At 42.7% G+C, this 12,499-nt stretch overlaps 1 protein-coding gene across 1 annotated transcript in view; it reads right to left on the bottom strand.

Annotated features, from left to right (window-relative positions):
- The window catches only part of EFL1 (elongation factor like GTPase 1), a 162,587-nt gene that overhangs the window by 18,448 nt on the left and 131,640 nt on the right, over positions 1-12,499 (bottom strand). The window contains exon 19 of the mRNA XM_026648319.1: positions 2,900-3,084. Coding sequence (XP_026504104.1) covers positions 2,900-3,084 — 185 coding nt within the window. The remainder of the gene's footprint in view (positions 1-2,899; positions 3,085-12,499) is intronic.

The following is a 12,499-nucleotide window of genomic DNA, read 5'->3' as shown; positions in this document are numbered from 1 at the left end:
CTGTGATATAGTACTACACATGAACATATTCTTTCCATCCTCCTGAGAAAATCTGGGTGTTTACATACATATGGGTTCATTTAGTGGGAGCATAGTAGTTGTGAATCCTAAAGAAACTCACAAGGAAAATTCATTATCTGGTAACTTCCTATCTGGAATTAACACTCCCCTGATTGATTTACCTGCTGGGCACTGATACTGGAGGCACTTTAGATTTGTTACAAAGATGCTCTGGAGATAAGCCACCCCCCATTAGTTGCTCTCCAGATGAGTACTCCCAAAGCCGTAGAAACTCTTAACACAGTGGTTCCTACCCCTTTTTTTGGTTTGGAGCATCTCATTTGTAATGAATTTGAATGTAAACACCCCTCCTCCCCAATATTCCTAAAGCTGTCACTGAATCTCACCTATTTTCGGTCCATTTTCTCTCCTTTCTTTCTGGTCTGTTTTTTAAGGTCTCCTTTTTCCTTTCTAAGTACTTTTGAGGTTTTGCTCATTTTTTTAAACTTTTGTTTTCTTTCTACCCCATTGTTTCCCCAAATCTCCTCTCCCCTTCTTTGCCCTTCTGTGAAGCCTGAGTTCTCGGTCTTTTCCCCTTCTTCCTCTCTACAGTTCATTGCATGACCTGTATGTATACTGAGCTAAAATTACATAATGCTGGAAGAAGATGAGCAAGCTACCGTATTATTACTGCCTGAGAAGGTTAAGCACTTGGCACACCACATTCTGTAATACTGGTGTATAGTACCACCACTGAGAAAGAACAAAAAGCAGTTTCCTAAGTGTACTACATCGGGTGTTCCCACACTCTTTCACAGTGTGGATCTCTCCGTTGTGACTGCATAGACCCTTCTTCCTTTCCACCATTAGTGATCACATAATATTCCTGTTGTGACTACAGCAATAGTTCACATAGAAATAATATTAAGAATGTATTTTTAGCGCTCTTTTAATGCAATTTAGGAGCAGGAAATAAGGAAGAGGAGCCAGCATCATGTGACCAGGCATTTCTCTGTGGATCACCAGCAAGCATTTCATTGACAAAGAGTGCTCTACAGACCATAGTTAGCAACCTCTGTTCTATACTATCACTGTAAGAAACAGATCTCAGACGCACTGGGGAGAATTGATTTATGAAATCTCAACATAGCAACTCAATAGAAGAGAAAGATAACACAAATTTGATTTTTAATTGATTTTTCAAAGTCTGATTTCTCACTTTGAAAACAGATGTTAAAAAGTGACCAAAAAAGTTAAACTGCAGCTAAGCATTATTTTAAAATATACAGTTGAAATGGATAGTGCAGACCTACTGACTGTTGTTACTCATGAACCTGTTTTTAGCTCCTTTGACGGGTCTGTTGAGCCTTTTTACTATTCACTTTTGTTCCTCTTGAACAAAGAACTGAAACTGAAAGCTTGCCCTGCCTTCTGTACTTCAAGATCAACTATCCCTATGATGGAACAGAGTAGCATGTCTCTGAACTGATTTTATTTCTTAGAAGTTTCCCCACCGACATCTGTCCCTATGTAGAGGCATCACTTTCATCTCCCCATTTCTTTCTGAAGTGCCAAAGACAGACATTTCCTTTTCAAAGGAAAGGGTCTTGAAAACATCCCCCGCCAATCCTGGCTTGGAATTATCCAAACCTATTTCTTCTGCTTTCTAGTACCTAAATATATGTTGATTAGTGCCTTATAACTACTTAGGGTTACCATATTTAAAAAATAAAAAAAAGAGGACACTCCACGGGCCCTGGCCCCGCCTCTTCCCCAAAGTCCCCGCCCTAACTCCCCCCCTCCTCCCTCCCAGCCACGCGAAAAGGGCTGCCCGTGCGCTACCGGCTTCACGGTTTGCTGGGCAGCCTCCATACCCTGCGCCCCCGGCCGGCACTTCCCCAGCGCAGCTGGAGCCCGGGCGGGGAAGCGCCCAGCCGGGGGCGCAGGGTCTGGAGGCTGCCCGGCAAACCATGAATCCGGTAGCGCTCGGGCTTCGGGCAGCCCCCATGCCTCCGGACCCTGTGCCCCCGGCCGGGCACTTCCCCTCCCGGGCTCCAGCTGCTCTGCTCCTCCCCTGACTCAGACTTCGGCTCTGTTTAAGAGCCAAGCTGCCCGAGCCAGCGCTACCGGCTTCGGGCAGCCCCCATGCCTCTGGACCCCGAGCCGCCGGAGCAGAGCAGCTGGAGCCCGGGAAGGGAAGTGCCCGGCTGGCGGCTCGGGGTCCGGAGGCACGGGGGCTGCCCGAAGCCGGTAGTGCTGGCTCGGGCAGCTTGGCTCTTAAACAGAGCCGAAGTCTGAGTCAGGGGAGGAGCAGAGCAGCCGCGGGAGAGGAAGTGCCCGGCCGGTATTTTTCCCAGACATGTTTGGCTTTTTGGCAATTCCCCCCGGACGGGGGTTTGATTGCCGAAATGCCGGACATGTCCAGGGAAAAAACAGACATATGGTAACCCTATAACTACTAAAACAGTAGTATTGTCTAGAAAAATTTGCTGATCAACAACAGAATATTTTTCTGACCAATAAAAGATTACTTCTCATATGACAGGAATTATATTTATTGCCACATTTTTGTCTTAATGGTAACGTTTACTTGAAGCAAGTTACCATATAACCCACATGAAAACAGCAGAATATCAACTCCAGAGAAAATATTTTGTGAAAAAAAGTTATTTTGTTATCAAAACACTTTTTACTTTTCAGAACAATCTAAAACTATCCAAATAGGATAGAAATATTTATTTCTGAAGAGCATAAAAAAGTACTTTCTCACCTTGATTTTGAAAAGAATGAATCAAATGCATGTCTTGACCAAAATGTAACCTTTTCCCCCTTATATTTTTTCCTGCCACATCTACAGGAAATAGATCACCAAAACAGATGGAACGAATCGATCTTTTACCTCCCAGTGGCTGAACACCAGCTGCGGACTGGCCAGGCCACTTGTTCTCTTCCTGATTTCATCAGCAAACCCAAAGCTTTCTGCTACAGGCAGCACTGCCTTAATAATAAACATGTCAGTCCCCTCTTTCATCTCCTCTTGTAACACTCGGCCTTCTCTTTTGGACAAGACAGCGTATACACGACCTGCAAAGGCATAAGTCTTATTAGTTTGCTGAGCCTTTCACTTCCTTTGCTTTAAGGCAAATACATAATTATTTATTTAGGAAAGCTAAGAATTGAATATAGGGTATACTTTCTATGACTCAGTATCTTCCCTGTAAGATTGTGGGTGGACTAATTAAAATCATACAAGGCATACATTTGTCAGTTAGTAAAACATGCAAATCCACAGTATATACATGTTTAATAAATCACTACTACTGTGTGGTTGTTGCACGGTGTACATTTTATGACAATACGATGTATATTTCTCAAAGGCATACTGCAGTAAAGAAAACATTTGTATAAATATCCATTAAGCTTGAATATTTTAAATTGTGTTATCTGAAAAGAATGTGGGAGTGTGCTGTTAGACATATTTTATTTGTAAATATCCCCATTGTCAGTCAACTTGGCTTTGATATTTGAAAGTTATTATCTGTCACTCCCCACTACTTATTACCTATTCTCACACACTATAAACATTCCACACACATAAAGATATAAATGTAAAGAGTAATTATTATCAAGTGAAATTAAATCCTTTAAGGCCAGTGAGTTGGGCTTTCTGTGGGGAACTCTGCAGAGGATGTGAGGTGATGGAATCTAAGTCACAGACAGGCCATAACGAATGAGAACAATAGCTACTGCATCTTTGCAGCCTCACTGCAGGCCAGTAGATTCAAATAAGTGTGGATCCAACAGCTCTTGCCTATCACCTCCAATGACATTTTCTGCTCTTGCCAGGACACACCCCCTCCTAACCCATCCCTCATGTGGTCCTCTGCATGTGGGTGAATTTCACCTTTTCTGTGTACCCTGTCTTCTTGTTACTTACGAAATTTGAAAAAAGTGTTTTAGGTTCTAAACTGTGAAATCAGACACAAAAGTCAGAGCATTTTCAAGACAAATGTACTGGATGTGGCGTGCATGTATGAGATTTGTTGATATAAGCTAAACAACTGCAAGCCTAAGGAATCCTTGAGAGCACGTAGGGAATTCTGAAACACCAAAAGGTTATATTTTTATACAGCTCTCAACTGCTGATTTATTGTACAAATGTACATTACTTTAAAACACAAGCTTAGACATACATTGCACAAGAGCATTATCAAGGTCACTGGAAATATTCATGGTAATATACAGAATTTATTAAAATTGTTAAGGCAAATAAGTTCCAAACTACATTACAGGATATTAAGATTATATTTTAAAATATTCATTGTATGTTTAATAGCAGAGCTGAAACCTTGCATACAGATACACCAGATATTATCAGCACCATTTATTACAAAGAACCAAAGAATCTGTCAAACCTACTGGAGAGACACATGTTGAGCTATTCTGGGCTAAGTGTTATTGAAGTCTGTTTCCCCAAAACATACAAGCTAGTAGAGATTTTTTTTTCATCTCAATAAAAGTTTTTCAATGATATGTATTTCATCCAAGTAGTTTGGATTGTTGCTTCAGTCATTGCTACCAGAGAGAAGTTATATGAGGATCTGAGTCTAAAAAGTGTAACTGTTCTTTGGGATAAATCCTGAAATCCACCCACTCTCCACCCCCTTTTGGACTACACTGGAGTGGAGAACTGGGGTGGGTGTGGGAGTCAGGATCTTAGAAGCCACAGGGGTTTGTGTGTCAATGCTCTGAATGCTGCAGAGCCTAGTCCTTGAGGGGAGGAGTGGGAATCTGAATCACTGGAAGAGGTGCTGAGGGTAGGCTTGACTAGTACATTGTTTTATCTAATAGGTTAAATACTGGCCCCAGAGGTTCTGATCATAGCTCCATGCCCAACGGGTTTCTAACCCGTGCCAAATTATCTTTTTAAATTTAAATTAATGGAGATATCCTATCTCCTAGAACTGGAAGGGACCTTGAAAGGTCATCGAGTCCAGCCCCCTGCTTTCACTAGCAGGACCAAGTACTGATTTTGCCCCAGATCCCTAAGTGGCCCCCTCAAGGACTGAACTCACAACCCTGGGTTTAGCAGGCCAATGCTCAAACCACTGAGCTATCCCACCCCCCTGACTGGTTGTGTATGCGCATGTGCTTGTATGTATGCTGGAAGCACCTTTTTTCATCTCTAAATACCTGAAAAGGAAATTTATTCTGAAGTCATGACAGTACCTCAAAAGTAGAGCAATATTTTGATGCTGCAATATACCAAAAAGCCTGAATAAGATGTAATTTACTTATGCATCTGCTCTTAATGAAGTTCAACTCTTTATTTTTAAAGATGCAAACGAAAGTTCTAAGGTATCTATTCATAGCTATATGTACAGTAAATATGAAATTAACAAGAAACTGACTACTCAGGCTCTATGAAGTGAACAGAATTGCATCCTATATAGCTATATACAAGCTAGAGCTGTAAAGAACAGTATCAATGTTTATGTTATCAGTAGAACAGTGCTATGGTAAAAGGCATTTCATCAACATTTCACTCATGTCAGCAAAATCCAAGACAGAAACTTGCCAGAGGAAAAAGGAAAAAAAAAAATAAAGAAAGATCAACAGCCTAAATGATAAATTTCTTACCTGATCATTTTCTTGCTATTCATTACTAATGGGCTAATGCCCCCTCACCCACCTGTGGAATTCAGAAGTGGTCCAATGTTGTTGCTGGAGGTTCCGAGACTAAGCTCTGCCCTTCAGCTCAGGCCACCAGAAGAGTTTTTCTACAGCTGTAGAAACACTTCAGCAGCCAATTAGCATTGAGACAACTTGAGATAACATATTAAATTAACCTCTCCCTTTCGATTAAAAATTCAATTTATATTCTGGTCATTGAATTTGAAGAGGAGCTGCTAACAAAGAAAATTATCAGGTAAGACATTTCTCATTCTGTTGCATCTCTCCTCATTCATTACTAATGGGAAGTAGTGAGCAGTGAATCCCAGAAGTAAGGAGGGGAAGGATAAGCAGAGTTTAATTATTATAGTAGAAAAACAGACAGGAATGGAAGTTCACCCCAGATAAAGCAAGTGCTTTATAAACTAAGGAGTTATTTGAGAACCAACCCAGTAGCACCTGCCAAAGGATGCCTCTGCAGAGGAATGGAAACATACTTTGCAAATCTTTCTCAGATGAGGCTCTCACACTTTCCCCTCTCTCTCTCTCTCTGGACTTCTGTGAATAGTTTTCCAGATGCACAGCACACCAACTGCTGCAGGATTTTTACATCTTGCCTGCAGCAACCTTGAGGCCCTAAGGCATTGGCAGTTTGGATACAATGAGATGAACAGGGTACAACTGGCATATGTAATCCATATGCTTGAGATATATCTTTAGAGCTCTAGGTACGCCCATTTATGCCACAACTTTCCAAGGGTCAGAACAAAGTGACGAGAGAAGTTTTCCCCAGGAATTGTGGCAGAGGAGCTTACCTTGAATTGAAAGGTTACTGGAGCTATATGGATAACCTTTTCCTCTGACTAACGCAGGATGGTTCTTGCATAGTTATGGCAGCTAATTGCAAAATTTGCCTTTTGGAGATAATGGTGACTAGAAAGGACAGCCACAGGCTTGCCTAATTTGTCATTGTGATTAAACTTAGCAGCTGATACTCAAAAGGAGGATCCAATGTACTTGTCTACAAAATATTGCTAGGGCTGATATCCATGTTTTTAAGGTGCTTCTCTGTAGGATCCAATCAGACTGCCTAGAGAAACGCTAGTGTAGCTGAGATCACCACAGAACTTTGGGATTATTATTATAATATCTGTATCACAACAGCATCCAGAGGTCAGGGACCCACTGTGCTTGACTCTGCACAAAGAAAGAAGCAACCATCTATGCCCCAAAGAACTTTCTGTTTCCCCCCACACCAGAAACATACATTTGCCCATATCAATGAATAAAATATTCTGGTTGAGTTCTGGATACCAAACTGTATGAGAGGCTAATGGAGAATCTGTAACGAACTACAGTTCTCCTCCGATGCCCACGCTGTTAGCTTTAGGTGTTCCCAGTCTGAATGAAGGAGTTCCTGCTTCAAGAGGTCTGTTTTCTGCAAGGGCAATGTGAGATCCTTGGTTACCTAGCAAGTCCCAAGTGCCTTCTGGATCAGTGGAGGACCAGGAGGAGGACTACAACTCCCTTTTCCTCTTTCCTGTATCCTTTATGTGAACTGTCTTGAAAGGTAGCAGATTCTTCTCTATCCAGGACATTATTTCCATTGCCATGAAGAAGCTTTGGTCTCTGGTTATTCCCTGGTTTCGGAACGGATATAAACACTCACACCTCAGTCATAAGCCAACCTCAACAGGAGGTAGGAGGTTTCCTCTGTGAGTACCCACATTGTTTCTTACACCTTCTACTGATGCAGCTGGTACTGATCACTGTAACAGACAGGATACTGGGCTCAATGGACCACTGATCGGATCCCATATAGCCATGTTTGTATTTTTTAAGAGACACTCAAAGAGGTGTAAAAATGAAACAACAGGATGTGTACTAAGGGATTTTGGAAATTTGTTTTTCCACTGCTTCCATTGCGAGTACAGTATGCAAAGGTCTAGAATGAGTTGAGCTGGCTCTCAGCATGTTGTTTATACCTACCTGCCTACAAAGGGGCATTCAGATGTGATCTGAAAATGACACCTAACTTCGCACTGCATAAAGTGCATAGTTCTATGCCCAAAGAAGAAATTTCAGCAGGTACATTTTGAGAAAACCATGCAGCGGATGAAGCTTTTGCATGGCACCAGCAATCCTAGGCATTGGAGAGAATTGAGGACTGATGACATCTCAGGAAATGAGGGATGCAATGAAGTTTTGGATCTTTGCAAATACTTACCATTATTGTAATTATGCCCAGAGCCATGTCTGTTTTGACCTATGGATTAGCAATTCTCTGCATTAGGATCAAAAGCTCTTCTTGATTTTGATGAACTGGTCACTATGGATCCTTTCCAGCAGCTGTTCACTTATTGTCCATGTATGGATATAGGTGCATAAGATGCAGCCAGTGCCTTGCTCTGACTACAGCAGCCACTTTATACTCTGGGTACAGCTGGTAGATCGTGGGGTCTTGTACACAAATGCTCTTTTTGTCTGTGTTGTGCTGAGGATTTTCTTGGTTTGGAGGAAATTTATCTAGGCATCCTTGGAAAGTTCTGCTCCAGATTTTTCCCTCTGCCAGAGGAAGAGATCCTTCTCGGATGCCCTGGGTGTCGGTAGTAACCAGCGAATTGCTATGGTGGCTTTGACAGCGAGGATAGAGGCCTCTTTGCAGTCTCAGCTACTAGTCTCTCTAATGTTTCTCCAATAGCTCCTCCCCTGTAAGTTTGCATGCATAAGATATCCATTTAGGATGAGCTATTCCTGGATGCAACATGGCTGCCTTATAGCCATCAGGTTAGAATCCACTGCTTGTCACAAATCACATCAAGGGTTTGACCAAGACAGAACCTGAGACATCTCGCTCCAAGCAAAGTTCATACTCCTAGAAGATAAGCCACTTGTTTGCCACAAAGTAGGCTTTCCTTATTAAATATATGAAAAACCTTTGGTCTGAATAACTACAGCTGTGCAGTGTGTCATCACTTTTATGGTCTATGGAGTCTTTTGGAAGGAAGTCCCTTTCTGAAGGTGTGACTATGTCTTTCACTAGTGGAGCTACTGCTGTATCAGAATTTGGCTCCCAAAATTATATAAAAACAAAGAAATTTCATAAAATGGTTTAGTTTAACATTTAGTTTAATCAGGTGTCCTCATTTGGATCTTATGACTCCCTCACAAGGCATCAATGAGAAAACATGTATCTAATAAGGCTTAACAGGGAAGATATTTGATTAATATTAATGAGTTCCTTGCAAGCCACTGACTGCCATCCTGTTCTGGAAAAGTTACGTAAGGTTTTTTGTTTTGTTTCGTTTTGAATGCATGTGTGGTACTTCTTTCCGCAGCTGTTCACAGGTGGGAGGATAGTACACTACCCATCATGACACCGGGATCACACAGCAGAAGAGGGGTGCTGGTACACATCTCTGGATTGTGGCAGGCAGCCTTTCAGGGTCACAGGGACATCTAGCACCCAAATAAGTATGGTAGGAGCAACCTAGTACTACTCGGAGCTTTACTCAGTAAATCAGTGTCATTTTGAACGTCGGAAGGGATTGAACTGTCTGTATCTCATGAAGGCGCAGCTTCATGGGGACTGGATCCGCATGTGCCTCTGTTCTGGTCACAAATGCCCTGAAGGGCTCCTAAGGCTTTCATGTGGGGTCAGCATGTGGAGCAGTGGTATGCAGGAGAGACCGTTTCCCACCATTCAGCATCTCAAGTGCATTTCCCTGCCAGAGCAAGGGTTTATGGCTGATAAGGCACAATTCCCATTCTGCTTCTGCCTGAAATCTGAGCCCCTTTCCCTGGCAGAGGGAGGGCCTTTGGGCTGAAAACCAGACAGGCAAAATTTCCAGTAGGCTGCAGCCTGATGCAGGGCTACACAGGCATGCTGCAAGGTGGGGGAGAGACAGTGAGCGTGATACAGAAGAGAGAACTTGTAGGAGAAATTCCAAACACTCCCCCAGGGAGAAGGCAAAGGAGAAGGGTTTTAATCCCTAATTTTCATCCCACCTCTTCATTAACAATATTAATCGCTGCCTTGGGAAGGACAAATTTGCTTTTGCCTTTTTGAGACCTCGAGTTTTCAGGGCTTGATTATCATGAGAGTCCCCTGGTTCACAGTGGGAGGAAGGACAGCTGTGTAGGAGTTCTGATTCTTTCCGCAAAGAGGTGGGAATCCACGTTAGTATCAGGGGTGGGGGGCGGAAGGGGAGGAACCTCTGGATCCGTTCAGGGTTTCTTCCCCCTCCAGCTCAGGTCAGTTGTGGGATTTATCACCTGAGCTGGCGGGATAGCTTGCTCCTGGTCCTTAGACTCTAGCCCCAAAAGCTCAGAAGGCTCCTCATTGGGCTTTTCTGCAATGGACTGGCAGCTCCTCGGTGCAGGGTGGGGACCTGACATGCTCGTTTGACTCCGACTCCTGTGCTCTGGCAGTGTGAGGATTGGCTGGCTGGGAACAATTCACTCTCTGTAGTGCTTGTAAATGCTGTCTCACATAGGGAACACTGCTTAGATTTAAGGCAGGTGTTTGCAGGACAGCTCTGCCATGCCTGAGTGGGAGCAGAGGAGTCCAGCAAGGAGGTGCGGTAGCAGCAGATCCAGGTGGTTGAAATCTCCATGCTGCTATTTATCCAATCCAGGGGAGGAGGAAGATTCTAAGTTGCAATTGCATGAAAATATATAAAAATAAAGAATTTACAACAAAATGGTCAAGAGAAACTGAACCACGAACTTGTTCCAGGCCAGAGGCAGCAAATCTGGTGGCCTGAGCTGAAAGGCGGAGCTTAGTCCTGGGGTTTCCAGCAAAAACACTGGACCGCCTCCGAATTCTCCTCAGGTGGGGAGCATTACCCCATTAGTAACGAATGAGCAGAGAAGCTGTGCAACAGAAAGACAGCAATATCAACAGGGAGCACCAGTTAAATAATCATTGAGCATCTGATATTCAGTAGGTTCACGATGTATTTGGAGCTTTCCAGAAGAGAGAACTGTTTAAGAAAACAGGAGAAGAAGTGGGTATAGAAGGAGTTTTGTAGTGAATGACGTAAAGGAATCAAACATTAAATCTACTGGAAAGGAGCAGGTGCTTGTGGGAAAGTTTGAAGGTGTTTGTGAGATCCAGGTATCTAATTTAAAAAGAAGTTCCATTCAATTAGACATATGCAAGCTTACAACATATTTCTGCCCCTCCTCCCATTTTTATAATGTCTTCACTGCCAAAAACAGTGGGTTTTTACAGAAGAAGGACTGTACCAGGGGAAAGGATTGTGCCCAGACTAGGAAGGTGTCCAGTCTGTGATCGAAGCTTATTGAAACATCTCAGAGGGTGAGATTTTATCTGTATTCAGTTTTCTTACTGTATTAGGTTTAGAGTTGCGTGTTTTATTTTATTTTGCCTGGTAATTCACTTTGTTCTGTTTGCTATTACTTTGAACCACTTAAATCCTACTTTCTGTTATTTCATAAAATCACCTTTTACTTAATAATTAACCCAGAGTATGTATTAATACCTGGGGGGGAGGGGCAAACAGCTGTGCATATCTCTCTATCAGTGTTATAGAGGGCAAACAATTTATGAGTTTACCCTGTATAAGCTTTATACAGGGAAAAACAGATTTATTTGGGGTTTGGACCCCATTGGGAGTTGGGCATCTGAGTATTAAAGACAGGAACACTTCTTAAGTTGCTTTCAGTTAAGTCTGCAGCTTTGGGGCACGTGGTTCAGACCCTGGGTCTGTGTTGGAGCAGACTGGCGTGTCTGGCTCAACAAGACATGGTGCTGGAGTCCCAAGCTGGCAGGGAAAGCAGGGGCAGAAGTAGTCTTGGCACATCAGTTGGCAGTTCCCAAGGGGGTTTCTGTGACCCAACCCGTCACATATATTAGTTATCTCGCTGTAAAAACCTCACCTTTTTTGGCAGTGAAAACATAGCCTTAAGCAGCAGTAAATTACACTGAATTTATAGTTTCAGAATTGGTGTATTTACTTAAAATCTTATGTAGTTAGGGAACCAGGAAGTTTTAAAAGGTAATATATATTGCTGAAGCAGTAATGGGGAATACTTCTAAAACATGCATTTGCTGGATGTTGGAAAAGTCTGACATTATTTCCAGGGCTACACTGAAAAATATAAAATTGCTCTTACATAACACGTCAGGAGTAGTTTCATCTCATTTTTAAAACTCACCCACTCTTTTCTCCAACTTTCCCATCTTTCTTAATAGCATTATTAGCCATTTCAGTCCATTTTGGCCAATTTCCATAATCTAGCACTCAACTCAAGTAGACAAAATAGACACTGAGGAGATACGCAAGCAGGAGGCTGTCAGGGTGGAAGTGGGGGATGCCATGGGGTGAATGACAGGAGGATCTGAATCAGCAACGGTCGCAGATGCCCCAGTCTCACCCACATGCTGCATTCTGCTGCACAGGGAGCTTGCACAGAGCAGGATGCACTGCTGGGCAGGTGGGTGCACCTCAGCATCCAGCAGGACTATATCAGTTCTGCTGTACATGGGCAGTCTGCAGTATAGGAAGATGGGTGGTTGAAGTTACCCATTTATGTTCATAAGTATCTCTTGCTTTGATGTGAGGTCTTAAATGCACAGAATAGATTAAGTTATAAAAGCTAATTTATTAGATATGAAAGTCATATTTCATGATACACTTTTATGGAGAGAAACACATTTAGGTTAAGTTTGTTGTGTGCCTCCCTCCTCAGCCCGTGTATGAGACCTATTCCAGGCTTTTGGATCTCAGAGTGTCTCTCGCATCAAACGGAAGTATGAAAGGTATACAAAGCACTACCTAAATCCAAAGCATTTCTCTTC

This window comes from Terrapene carolina, unplaced genomic scaffold (assembly GCF_002925995.2).
Source record: "Terrapene carolina triunguis isolate 2854851 unplaced genomic scaffold, T_m_triunguis-2.0 Scaffold67, whole genome shotgun sequence".
Classification (NCBI taxonomy): Eukaryota; Metazoa; Chordata; order Testudines; family Emydidae; genus Terrapene; species Terrapene triunguis.
Note: the sequence above shows the minus strand (reverse complement) of the source record. Positions and strands in the feature narration are given on the sequence as shown.